General features: G+C 36.8%; 1 protein-coding gene across 6 annotated transcripts in view; it reads left to right on the plus strand.

Moving 5' to 3' along the window:
• The window catches only part of clcn5b (chloride channel, voltage-sensitive 5b), a 110,664-nt gene extending 97,813 nt beyond the window's left edge, over window positions 1-12,851 (plus strand). For all 6 annotated transcript variants that reach the window (XM_059977142.1, XM_059977144.1, XM_059977143.1 and 3 more), the window contains 5 exons: window positions 333-878; window positions 2,082-2,268; window positions 6,236-6,634; window positions 7,843-8,059; window positions 11,250-12,851. In XM_059977142.1, coding sequence (XP_059833125.1) covers window positions 333-878; window positions 2,082-2,268; window positions 6,236-6,634; window positions 7,843-8,059; window positions 11,250-11,340 — 1,440 coding nt within the window. In that variant the 3' untranslated portion in view covers window positions 11,341-12,851. The remainder of the gene's footprint in view (window positions 1-332; window positions 879-2,081; window positions 2,269-6,235; window positions 6,635-7,842; window positions 8,060-11,249) is intronic.
• Window positions 12,852-13,494: the final 643 nt, after the last annotated feature.

The raw sequence follows: 13,494 nt of genomic DNA on the forward strand, positions 1-13,494 counted from the left end.
AGAACTGATTTTGTTTAGTATAGACACTCCCAGGTCACGTACATGATCGTTTCCCTAAATAGGAAACACTGAAGGTAGATGTTGCTCTGGTAGACTAATTAGCTACAGATTAGTACAGATCTTAGTTGATTTTGGATGATAAATAGAATTATTTGATTAGTATGGATTTGAATTACAGATTCCAATCTTGCTGGTGGACGGACTATAGAATGCTGGAACAGAGAGTTTCAAACTGCTACAGATTCTGTGAAATAAATTGGAGTAAATATTACTGTATTCTGGTATGTGCCAAAAAGATTTCCAACTTGACATTATGTATTTTATTTATATAGGTCAGCTATTACTTCCCTCTGAAGACTTTATGGAGGTCATTTTTTGCTGCTCTGGTTGCAGCCTTCACATTACGGTCAATAAATCCATTTCGTAATAGTCGCCTTGTGCTCTTCTTCGTAGAATTCCACAGTCCTTGGCATTTGTTGGAATTATTCCCGTTTGTTCTTTTGGGAATCTTTGGAGGACTGTGGGGAGCTTTTTTTATACGTGCTAATATTGCCTGGTGCAAAAAGCGCAAGACCACCATCTTGGGGAAGTACCCAGTTCTCGAGGTCCTTGTTGTGACAGCCATCACAGGTATTATAGCTTTTCCTAATGAATATACCAGAATGAGTACCAGTGGGCTCATTTCAGAATTATTCAATGACTGTGGACTTCTGGACTCTTCGCCACTATGTGACTATATTAATGATGCCAACAGTACCAAAACACTCGATGACTTACCAGATCGTGCTGCAGGTAAAGGTGTCTACATGACGATATGGCAGCTGGCTCTCGCATTGGTGTTTAAAATCTTCATCACAATATTCACATTTGGTATGAAGGTAAGGAGACCATTATTACAATACTTTTTAAAATACTGTGAAAGTAGTGGTGTGCAGGTTAGCTTCCTTCCTATCTTTTGAAAATATATAATTGTGTATAGCAGATCATGTACAGAATAACATGAATGATGGAAAGGATTTTGACTGCATTCAGTCAGTGTACTGAATAAGTACTAAATTAGTGTTAATTCAGGATCATTGCACAAACTCATCTTGCTGTAACCTTCAGCTATATCAGTGCAATTTTGGCAAGAATTACTGGGCAGCAAACACATGAGCTTTACTAGATATTTCTTGCCTCTTGCTATTACTATTTTCCAGTTTATGGGAGTTCAATCTGCTTAACAAATAAGTGACGCAGACCTCTTTCTGGGATGGATCATTAAATCAAGACAGTTTTTTAGTGATCAATCAGATCCCAAGGATCGCATGGTGTTATTTGCGAAAGAGAAGGAAAGTTTTTCAGGTGTCTATTCCAATACCCCTCCCTCAAAAAACACTTGAAATTATCCCAGTCATATTGTTTGTAGAACCCATTCTTTATGCCAGTTAACCACAACTGTAAATTTCTCCATTTTATTGATGCCCACTAGTTCAGTGATACATCTGTAGATTGTGCTTCCTAACACATATTACCCATGTATGGTCACAAGTGTGATAAGGCAACAAAAGCCCATAGGTTAGCATAACTCAAAACTCTTTCTAAATGTTTAGTAAAATTAAACAACAATTGCTGCTGAGAGTGTGAATTACAGATACAGCTGAAACATACAGAAAATAATGTGATCTATTCCCATTTCAGAGGGCTTTTTCCACCTTGGGAAATCGGTTGCTGCATTTAATGTATTCACCTTTGGAATAGATACATTTATATATGTGGTATGGCAAAGCCACTCCTTTTTTTTTTGTTAAATTAAGCTGTCCATGCGTAGAATCCATTAAGGACAGAAGCTGTGGCAGAAAGCAAAGAAGGTTAACGGTAAATTCGGGTTACAAATGTGACTGACTATCTTAGAGATTTCAGGCTTCAGTGACTCTGTTATCATCACTTGCTTTGAGTTGATGGAAAGGTTGCTGCCTCCAGCTGGAAATTTGCTGTGGCATTGCAAAATTAGTTTTAATAGGCAAATGAGTCTGAAACTGTGGCAGCTGGAGCCTTTGTTAATTCTGTATATCCTGAATTCTTATCTAATACTTGTGCAGGTTCCTTCAGGACTTTTTATACCAAGTATGGCAGTTGGTGCTATAACTGGAAGACTTCTGGGAGTGGGAATGGAGCAACTGGCCTACTATCACCATGACTGGGTCATCTTTAAAGGCTGGTGTAGTCCTGGAGCTGACTGCATCACTCCTGGATTGTATGCCATGGTTGGTGCTGCTGCATGTCTAGGTAAAAAAAAAGTTTTTAAGTTATTATTTTGTGGGTACGTAATAACATTTCTTCTCCAAACTTGATGCACTGACATTCCCCAGTAGAAAGGCTGATTTTTCCTTTACTGTTAAGTAAGTAAAAACAAGTAGTTGTTTCAACTCCTTGGCAAAACATCTCAGCTATTATTTATTACTTCTGACTTGCATGTTGTACATGTCTAGTTATTCTGTTCAATTTGCTTAATAGTGAAATAATTTCCCTTGGTATTACTGTGATAGAATTTGTAGAAATTCAAATAATGGCTTAATTTTGGATTATTGTAACAAATCATGCATGGAAGATAATTTCAAAACACCACTCTTAAACTAGGTTTAGTTTCAGAATTCATAAAAACTATATTGATAGAAATGAAAGAACAGCAACACAGACTTAAGCAATATGAAAGCAATTATTTTCTAACTGCAATTAGAGACAAAGCCAGATTGCCATAATCTTTCACACTATAGTAAGCTATTTTAGTTGTGATCAGCACTTAATCGTCTTTCTCACTCACCGACAATAAATTTTACTAAGTTGTTGGTTTGGTGCTTAGCTTACACTGCCAGTTCAGTTTCCATAGTGAAAGATCCATTGGTGGATGTTGTGTATTTTCTACATGAACTTTTCATAATCTGTAAGTAAAATATCAATGCTGCCTAATGACTGGGATCATCTGGCTATCTGCAAATAATTATATGCTCTGTTTAAAAATACAGACTTGATAGTTTTTCAGTCGTACATCCATAAATGGTAGAAAATACTTGTAATAGAGCCCATGAAACCATTCAATCCTTGAAAGAAAAGGCAGTTTCTTAAAATATTTTGCATCCTGGACTGACCACACTGCCCCCATACTTGCTAAAATGTCCTGTCATTTCACACTGAACTGAATCTTTGATCTGAGTACGTTTCTGTAGAGTTACATGATGGAAGTGTCAATGATCCCAGCTTAAAAATTGTTCCAGATAGCACAGCTTTGAATGACCTTAGACTATGTATTTACTTGGGAAAGGACACTGGAGGTTGTCCGCAATTCATAATTTCCAAGCGTTCATGGTTTCAATATTTCCTTCCGAAATGTTCATTAGTTAATTGGGTGTCTCTTGAGTATCTGATTTTTGCTGATGCCAGACTTTCGGAGAGGCTTTACAGGCTGCATCAAGAAACTGGGCAATTGATTTGCATCTTGCCCAGTCCTAGCTTTGCATTTATCCAGCATACAAATGAATGTTTGTAAATTTGCTTCTACCACTATCTTACTTTTAATTTAAGGACTGCTGTACTCTTCAGAAAATGCTTTGGGAATTTATCACAGATAATCTGAATCTTATTTGATTTGTTATTGTAAAGCAGCTGAGCTTCTTTGGACCCTCACTAGAAAATCATTCAATTAAGTGACTTAAATAATCATTTGGAACTGAGATTCATAATTGTATAACTCAGAGATAGAGTAACATTAGTTCAGTTAAAGGTCTCAATGTACACTCCTAGTGGAACAAATTAGTTCTGTACGTGCCTGCGAAACAATGTGCAAACAAAAACTTCATGACAGAGTGTTTAGATATCAGAAGAGCCGTAGGACACTACAGCACAGAAACAGGCCCTTTGGCCCCTCTTGACTGAGCCGAACCATTTTTTTGCCTAGTCCCACTGACCTGCACCTGGATCATATCCCTCCATACAGCTCTCATCCATGTACCTGTCCAAGTTTTTCTTGAATGTTAAAAGTGAGCCTGCATTTACAACTTCATCTGGCAGCTCATTCCAAGCTCCCACCACTCTCTGTGTGAAGAAGACTCCCTAATGTTCCCTTTAAACTTTCCCCCTTCACCCTTAACCCATGTCCTCTGGTTTTTTTTTTCTCCTCTAACCTCATTAGGGAATTGTAAGTTCTGCACATGGTAATAATACAAATGTTTATTTGTTATAGTTTCTCTAATTGAATTTGTATCATCATAGATATGCTGAAGTTCTGAGCCAATTAATCACTTTTCTACTTTTCTCTATTTTATCTCTCTTCAACTGATCTGGTCCAACACACTATTCCTAATCAACATGTACAAACAAGCTGGATGAACTCAGCAGGTCGGGCAGCATCTGTTGAAATGAGCAGTCAACCTTTCAGGCCGAGACCCTTCGTCAGGACTGAAGAAGGAGGGGGCAGGGGCCCTATAAAGAAGGTGGGGGTAGGGTGGAAAGTGCCAGGTGAAAAACCAATCAGAGGAAAGATCAAGGGGTGCGGGAGGGGAAGCAGGGAGGGGATAGGCAGGAGATGTGAAGAAGGCTCCTGGTGCGGCCTCCTCTACATCAACGAGACCAGACGCAGATTGGGGGACCACTTCATTGAGCACCTCCGCTCCGTCCGCCACAACAGACAGGATCTCCCGGTTGCCACCCACTTCAACTCTGCTGCACATTCCCATTCGGATATGTCCATACATGGCCTCTTCTACTGCCATGATGAGGCCAAACTCAGGTTGGAGGAGCAACACCTCATATACCGTCTGGGTAGTCTCCAACCCCTTGGTACGAACATTGAATTCTCCAACTTCCAGTAATTCCCTCCCTCTCCCATCCCACTTTCACTCCACCTCCTCTTCTAGTTGCCTATCACCTGTTTTATGATTCTGACTTCTACTACCCATAGTGCTTTCCGCTTACATTCCTTCTTCACCTCTCCTGCCCATCCCCTCCCTGCTTCCCCTCCCCATCCCTTGATCTTTCCTCCGATTGGTTTTTCACCTGGCACCTTCCATCCTCCTCCCACTTTCTTTATAGGGCCCCTGCCCCCTCCTTCAGTCCTGACGAAGAGTCTCAGCCCGAAACGTTGACTGCTCGTTTCCATGGATACTGCCCGACCTGCTGAGTTCATCCAGCTTGCTTGTACGTGTTGATTTGACCACGGCATCTGCAGTGCACTTTGTGTGTACGCTATTCCTAACCTTTCTTGTCTGCAAAACAATTTTGTGCTTTGCCCTGAAGTTTGAAATGGTTAGCTTTAACAGGGGTCATTAAAATTATTGGCTCTTTTTAAAACTCTAAACAAAGTAGTTTTAAAAGAACATAATAAAATAATTAATTCCTCTTTGAATAATGGGGATAGAAGAAATTTATTCTGTAGAGGAGAAGACGATTCCATTCAGAGGGAGAAATAAAGCTGAGTGAAGAGAGAGACGCTTAAACATATGTTTTTTTTAAGCTCTCTACTCAGTCAAGATCCCAACTCCACAAAATGACAGGATATTTTGTTCCTGCAACTCCTGTAAAATCAATTAAAGTTGTGTTAATTTTCTGCCAGGCATTTAATAAAAAAACAAACTGTAGGTAAACAAGTTAAAAAATGAGGGGAAAAATATGAAGTTGGATAACTAGTACTAGCATTAATTGAAAGTGTTTATAAACTAAGTACAGAGATGATTGCTTTTGGAACACGTGCAAAGAGTTGTAAAATGGGGAAAATTGATTATTACAGGCAATTTTATTTTTAGTTTTAAATCATGTTATGGTGTATGTACTAATGTTATGGGTGACAATGATGCATTAGTTGTTTAAGCAGTCTATGAAATCATAGATTAATTGCTCAATATTGCTCAAGAGTACTGAATGTTCTGCTATGATTAATTTTTGAATTGCAAAGTAATGTAAACTTCTGGTAACTTGGGTTTATATAGAATAATTCCTGAAGAAAAATAAAGGGTGATAGTGACACAGATTGTAGGTGTATGATATGGAGTGTGTGTGTCTGAGGATCAATCACTAGATTATCTACCTATTCAGAAGATGATGTGTCAAATTTTCTATATTCCAAACTGGTGTAAAGAATGACCAGCAGTTGAGTTGATCAATCATACTGGTCATCTTGAATGGTTACTGTGTAGGAGGGAAAAAAGATCCTGAAATTGCCTGCTATGTATCCTGTTTAATCTCTCAAATCCTGTTTGTGCAGGTGGTGTGACCAGGATGACGGTATCATTAGTGGTTATCATGTTTGAACTAACGGGTGGACTTGAATATATTGTCCCATTAATGGCTGCCGTAATGACCAGTAAATGGGTGTCTGATGCAATTGGACGAGAGGGCATATATGAAGCACATATTCGACTGAATGGTTATCCATTCCTGGAGGCAAAGGAAGAATTTACTCATAAGACATTAGCAATGGATGTTATGAGACCTCGGCGTAATGACTCTCCTCTGACAAGTCTCACTCAGGATGGTATGAAGGTAGAAGATGTGGAGGCAATTATTAATGAAACAACCTATAGTGGATTCCCTGTAATAGTATCAAAAGAATCCCAGCGACTTGTCGGTTTTGTCCTGAGAAGAGACTTAATAATTTCAATTGGTGAGTATTTTGACTTATATGAAACAATATTTTTAAGATTAGAAGATGTGAGTATAAATGAAGTTTCTGATCAATGACCTTACTAATTTAAAGGGTCATTGAGACTTGAAACAGTATGTTCAGATGCTGCCTGACCTGAGTTTTTTCAGTATTCTATTTTATTTGAGATATCCATTGGGTGTATTTTTATAAAGGAAAATACATCACTTAGTCCTGTCCACTGACTCAAGAAATGGTGAATTCATGAGGACAGATGATATTTAATTCTAACTTCAACAAATTGATAAAGTTAACTAACAATTTATTGATAATTAATTGGGAATAATCTAATGATTAAATCTACGTATTGCCTAAGGTTTTATTTTGGAAACGTTGTACAATGTCTTTTAAACAATTATCAGGTGTTGATGAGGGACATCTTTTTAATACAGGTATGAGTGAGGCAATAACTTTATCTCATTGCTTTGGGTAATGCCATGGTGGAGTTCAAAGTACATATGTTATCATGTACAACCCTGAAATTAGTTTTCCATTACATTTGCATTATCAAACATGTTAAGACTGAGATACTTAGTGCTACATAGTTTATTCAAAGAGTCAATGGCCTAAAACTGTTTAATATATTTATAACAGATAAATGTTGAATGTTTTTTAAAATCATTTTTGCACTGCAAGCAGTACTAGTATCTTTTAAGTTTATGTAGAATAGTTCATGAAAGATATAAAGGCTGATTGTGCGCAAATTGTGGGATTTGCATTCTGTAATATTGATTATTGATGATTTGCTCAAAGTGCAATAGCCAAACTAACTTACAGTGTACTTCCAACCATTCTTATCACTTTAAATTATGATGTTTTGCACCATAATTCTATATTTTAAGGCCACTTGCATACACTTCAAAATTCATTGTTTAGGCTAATTTTCATTAAAAACAAGTTTTTGTCAATTGCGCTAAAATTCCAGAAGTATGAAATCCAGATGAATAAAAGTGCAGCTTATTATAGTTGTAAGTAAATTCTCTGCACCTTTTCATTTTTAGTCATTTAAATGTTTGCTGTTAAGTGAACTGAAAATATTTCTATATTCTGCACGCTATGAAATTAAAATGTTTCGATTCCCTTGACATCAGCTATCCATATGTTTATAATTGTAATTGGTACAGAAGGAACAAAAATGTTTAATATTTTAGTTGTACATCTGATTACAGAAAATGGAAGGAAACGACAAGATGGGGTTGTAAGCACCTCCAATATTTATTTCACTGAACACTCTCCTGTGCAACTTCCAAACAGCCCTGCTGCACTCAAACTTCGTGCCATACTAGATTTGAGTCCGTTTACAGTTACAGACCATACACCTATGGAAATAGTGGTTGACATATTCCGCAAACTGGGCTTAAGACAGTGTCTTGTTACCCACAATGGGTAAGTATTACAGTGTTTTATTTTTGTTTTATGACTATAGTTCAAAAATGGGGTGGTACAGTGGGTGGTGGTTAGCACAGTGCTTTACAGTGCCTGCGATCCAGCCACTACCTGTAAAGGGTTTGTATGTTCCCTCGTGACCACGTGAGCTTCCTCCTTGTGCTTAGATTTCCTCCTACAGTCGAAAGACACACCGGTTGGTAGGTTAATTGGTCATTGTAAATAATTTTGTAATTATTAAATTGGGGTGTCACTGGTTGATGTGGGTCGAAGGACCTATTCCACACTGTATCCCAATAAATAAAATCTATTTTCAAACTTAAGTAGTTACTTCAACTGTTGCTGTGAGTTTATAAAGTTACTTCAGCATATTAGCTCTCATTTTTAACCAGCATCTCCATCACTTGTTAATCAAGAGTGCTAAAAAAGTTTTTCATGTTTCTACCTAGAAAATAGATCCAAGCACTAAATCTGAGAAGACTATATGGTTTGCATGTGACTGTCAAGAATCCTAAATAAGTCCTTCATTCAGCTCTAATTGTAAACTCGTGCACACACCTATCATCTCATTGCAAAACAAGTAGCAATATAGCAATAAATGTTTTTGAATCACAATCTCTTGTGTTCTATGCACCATGGTGTAGAAATAGCCTGCAAAAACTGAGCATTTTGTCCAACGCTATCTCCCTCTCCCGATTCAAATCCCGTCTTTAATTGAAGGGAATCAAGGTGAAGTTACTAGTCTGAGGACTAGACTGAATTAGTCCCTTATAGTATATTCATTTAGATTAGGATTGAGTTGCGGTATTGCAGAAATCTTAATAATCCCTTAATGCAGCAACTCTAAAAAGATTAATAACATTAGCTGAGAATTTCATTGGCATCAATTATTTAAATGTATAATCTCACATAATTCACAAAATACAATAAATTTATTAATGAAGCAGACACTCAAACTTTTCCATAAGTTATTTTATAAATGGTGAGAGCCCTCTAGTATTAATGTTGTAATTTAACATTTAACTTGCTGATTAAAGCTGAACATGAGTAAAAACTAAACACATTGAGTGCTCGAGCCAATTTGAACTAAGTCTTTGAGTTAGTTGTTCAGTAGTGAGATCCTTGAATGCCCATACTGCCTTATACCTTCTCTCCTGTCACTTGGATTGGATGACCTTCAGCTGTCAGTAAAAGCCATTTGACTGCTTTTTGAAAGCCATTTGAAAGCAAGTGAAAACGCAGATGGCTGGAAAAACTGTCTAACAATATACAAACAATGAAAAGAAAAATATATTTGTAATAATGTTTTATGTTATCAAAATAGCTTATTTCTGACATATCAGTCAAAAATCAGGATCTTAAATCAAAATAAAGTCCCTAACCATAAGTTGACTATGATAGATTGAGAAACCACATTAAAATAGACAGTGTTTCAGAGATTGGTACACAATTTACTGAAAATGCATATTGCTTTAAGGTTGCCTTTATGAAAGAAAACAGAGAATATTCCAAAAACATTTGAAGTTCGGTCATGAATGAATGACGAGCTATAAATAATTTGGTAAAGTAAAAGGTATGAAGAAATAAATGAGACTGGAGGCTATTAAATCTCATAATCTTCTGAACCATAGCTCAAGGTTTTGGAAAGTGTTGCCTCTGGAGATAGTTGATGTACTAGTTGTCATCTTCCAAAGTTGTATGGACTCTAGAACTACTACAGATTAGAAGGGAGCAAGTATAACTTTACTACTTCAGACAGGAATTAGAGAAAGAATGGGAGGAATTGTGCTCAGGAGATGGTAGCAGGGCGTATAGTAAATAAAATAGGATTGGGAAGAGTCAACTTGGATTTACGATAGGAAGATCGTGCCTGACAAATCATTCTTTTTTGAAGTTGTAACTAATAGAATAGTGAAGGATAAAGTGTAATTGCTATTAAGCAAAATTTGTTAGTTGGATTGGGGAAATATAGTGCTGTGTTGAGAATTTGTTAACAGACTGAAAATGGAAAGAATAAAAAGATCATTTTGGGGTTTTAGTCTGTGGCTTGTGGACTGTTACGGATCAGTGCTGGGGTCCTATCTGCTCACAATCTATGTCAACAGTTTAGAAAAGAAGACCAACTGTACTCTATTGGCGTTTGCTGATGATGTCATGATGGATGTCTGTGTGGGTTTTGAGGATAGTGCAGAGGGGCTTCAATTGGCTATCGAGAGACCATGCGAATGGGCAAAAACATAAATGTAAAAATAAATGAGGTCGTCCATTTTGGTTAAAATCAGAAGAACTGAATGTTTTTCAAAGTGAACAATTAACAGGTGCTAGTGTTCAGAGGTACTTGGGTGTAAATCACTGAACATTAATATGCTTATTTTCTAATGAGCATTAGGGAAGCAAATGGTATGTTGATCTTTACTGTAAATATTTTAAATAAAAAAAGTAAAGACACCTCACTAATTATATACAGCCCTGGTGGGTGTGTACTTAAAATATTGTATGCTGGTCTGCTTTCCCTACCTTGGGAAAGAATACTTGTCATAGAAGGACTGCAGTGATACTTCATCAGACTGATTTTTGCGTGTTTTATAATGCTAGTTTTAAATGCAGCAGGACACAAAATGCTGGAGGAACTCGGCAAGTCAGATGGCATCTATGGAGGGGAATAAGCAGTCAAAGTTTTGCCTAAGATCCTTCATCAGGACTGGAAAGAGACAGAAGCCAGAATCAGGAGGTTAGGGGAGAGGAGGGAGGAGTACAAGCTGGTAGGAAATAGGTGAGACCAGATGAGGAAGAAGGTGGGGAAGTGGGAATGAAGTAGGAGTCTGGGGGGTGAAGAACAGGTGGAAGAGGTAAAGGACTGAAGAAGAAGGCATCTAATAAGGAGAGGAAAGGAAAGAAGGAAGAGAACCAGACAGGTGATGGGCAAGTGAGAAGAGAGAGTGAGAAAGAATAACCAGAATGGGAAATGGAAAAAGGAGGGACTAATTACTGGAAATTAGAAAATTGATATTCACTTCTCAGCTGAAATGTTGACTGTTTATACTCCATAGATGCTGCCTGACCTGCTGAGTTCATCCAGCAATTTTTTTGTCTCAAGATTTTCAGCATCTGAAGAATGTTACGTGCATAAATGCAGCAATTTATCATTTATTTTCAGGGACCAACACTAAATGCTTCTCTTCTATTGCAGGCGACTCCTAGGTATAATCACCAAAAAAGATATATTGAAGCATATTGCTCAGATGGCGAACCAAGACCCTGACTCCATTATGTTTAATTAAAATAAAGCTCTATTCATTCTAATAGATATTACAGAGAGAATATTTTTATTCATGGTAACATTCTATGACTGGTATTTGCATCTTACCTTAATCTCCTTATGAAGAGGGATAGCCATACCACAATAGGTGAACACCTGACTTTCAATTGCACTACGTGATCTATAGAAATTGTCTCTTAAGTTTTTCTTTGATCAGCACTGTGGAAGTATGTGGTGATTGAATGGAGAAATAGATTAAGTGTTTACTACTTCAGTTTCTTATTAAATGTGTTGTAGCAGTGGTACCATTAAGCACAAGGTTTATAAATTATTGGGCTTTGCCAGCAGATAACCAAAATGATGAATCTTTGGACCTTGAGATTAGAATACCTCAACTTTGGTATTGTAATGAAGTATGGATTTGACACCCTGTACTGTGAGATTAATGGAACCCATTTATCCCCTGAAATTTTCTTTAACACAAGTAATTTTAAGCTGTATTTAAAAGAATTCTGAGTAAATTAATTGTTCATTTTTGTTTCACCGTCCATCTCTTCCCAATACAAGGCGGAATAGATTATTCATGCCAGCAGCTATGTGGTATCCACATGTCATCTATCTTTACTCAACATAAATGTTTACATGACTACAAAATAGTATAGTATCAAGTTATATAGCTAAATTCTGATGAAATAATCATCTGGGTGTTAGATGAATACATGGAAAATTTCTCAAATAATTTTCATTAAAATAGATAACTCTACTTGTTCTAGGGGGCTGATTTGTGTGTGAAAAATGCCACATTTCGACATAGATATTATAGGTTTTGTTTTGTTTGGAAGAAAGCAGCACTTTCCTTTGCTGTGTAACTCATGGAGTGGGTTATCACATGTACATTTTCTGTTTTACCCAAAGTGATGCTCTACTAAGTATATGTGAAATGTGATAGTTCATCATTGAGCCAGATCTCAGTGATGTCTTTTGCAGGTCAATCCATTTTTATTTATTTGAAGCCAATTTGTATGGGTGTTATGACATGGACTTTGTACACATGTAAGTTATTTCTGACATATTAAGAATGCACATTGCCTCTGGACATTCCAATTGTATGGAAAGTATGGTTATAAACTCATGTCTGCAAATTGGTTGACATCTGTAAAGGCACTATAACAGCCTGTGGCTGGCTTTATCCTGCAATAGTGTAGCTGAGAGCTTTTATTAAACTGGTAGAAATTAAGGATATTTTCCATCCATCTTATATTGAACAGAGCTTTGTCAATATCCTTGTATCTGCCAGATCTCTAGTCATTTCTTCACGTATCAATTTATCAAATTTGATGGAAATAGATGTTTTCAGAATGATTGATAAAAAATTTAACAAGTTTTAATACAAAAAATAATGTTATGTTTTCTTCTAGATATAACTACTTCAGTGTCATAATTTTTGCATAATTCTGGTCTTAGGTGCTTTATTATGAGAATGAATTCTGAAATAAATCTTGTCTCTTGCACGTCACTGTGAAGCACAATGGACAGATCTGGTTATGGTGCTGAGTTCATACCCAGAGTATCTTCAAATGCAATGAATTATAAATCAATCATCTATGCATCTGCTGGTGTGATCTTCTCTTTGTTTCTCAGTAGGGCAGCTGAAACCCAAGCTCTTTGTGTTATAATCAAACATTGAAATACTTATACTACTAAGCTGATAATGTCACTTTTCAATCTGGTTATCATTGGCAGTTACTTTTAAATATTTTCTATGTACAAATTACAAATTGAAGGAAGCTAGAAGTAAGATTGGGAAGATTTCTGAGGAATGTGGGAAGGGAGGACGCAAAGCAGAGTGTAAAGCAATCAGTCAAGATTTGGCATGAGTCCATAGAGTAAGACCATCCATGATTTGGCAGTAGTTGTTCAATTGTTACTTCAGAGGCCATCAAAACTTTTGGTGGATGAATTAGAAGTACTATTTTGCTGCAGTAAAGCTGACCAAAGTTTAGCTTGGCATGTGTTCCTGGGGATTCTAAATCGTAAGAAGGTGAGAAGCCTCATACAAAAGTAGTTGGCTTAACTGAATGTTGTCACTGTACAGGTATAAATTTAAACCTGATACTGAAATTCCATGAAAAGAATATTTTACATAAGAAACAAGTTGCAAATGGAGATTATTTTT

This window comes from Hypanus sabinus, chromosome 8, assembly GCF_030144855.1.
Source record: "Hypanus sabinus isolate sHypSab1 chromosome 8, sHypSab1.hap1, whole genome shotgun sequence".
Classification (NCBI taxonomy): Eukaryota; Metazoa; Chordata; class Chondrichthyes; order Myliobatiformes; family Dasyatidae; genus Hypanus; species Hypanus sabinus.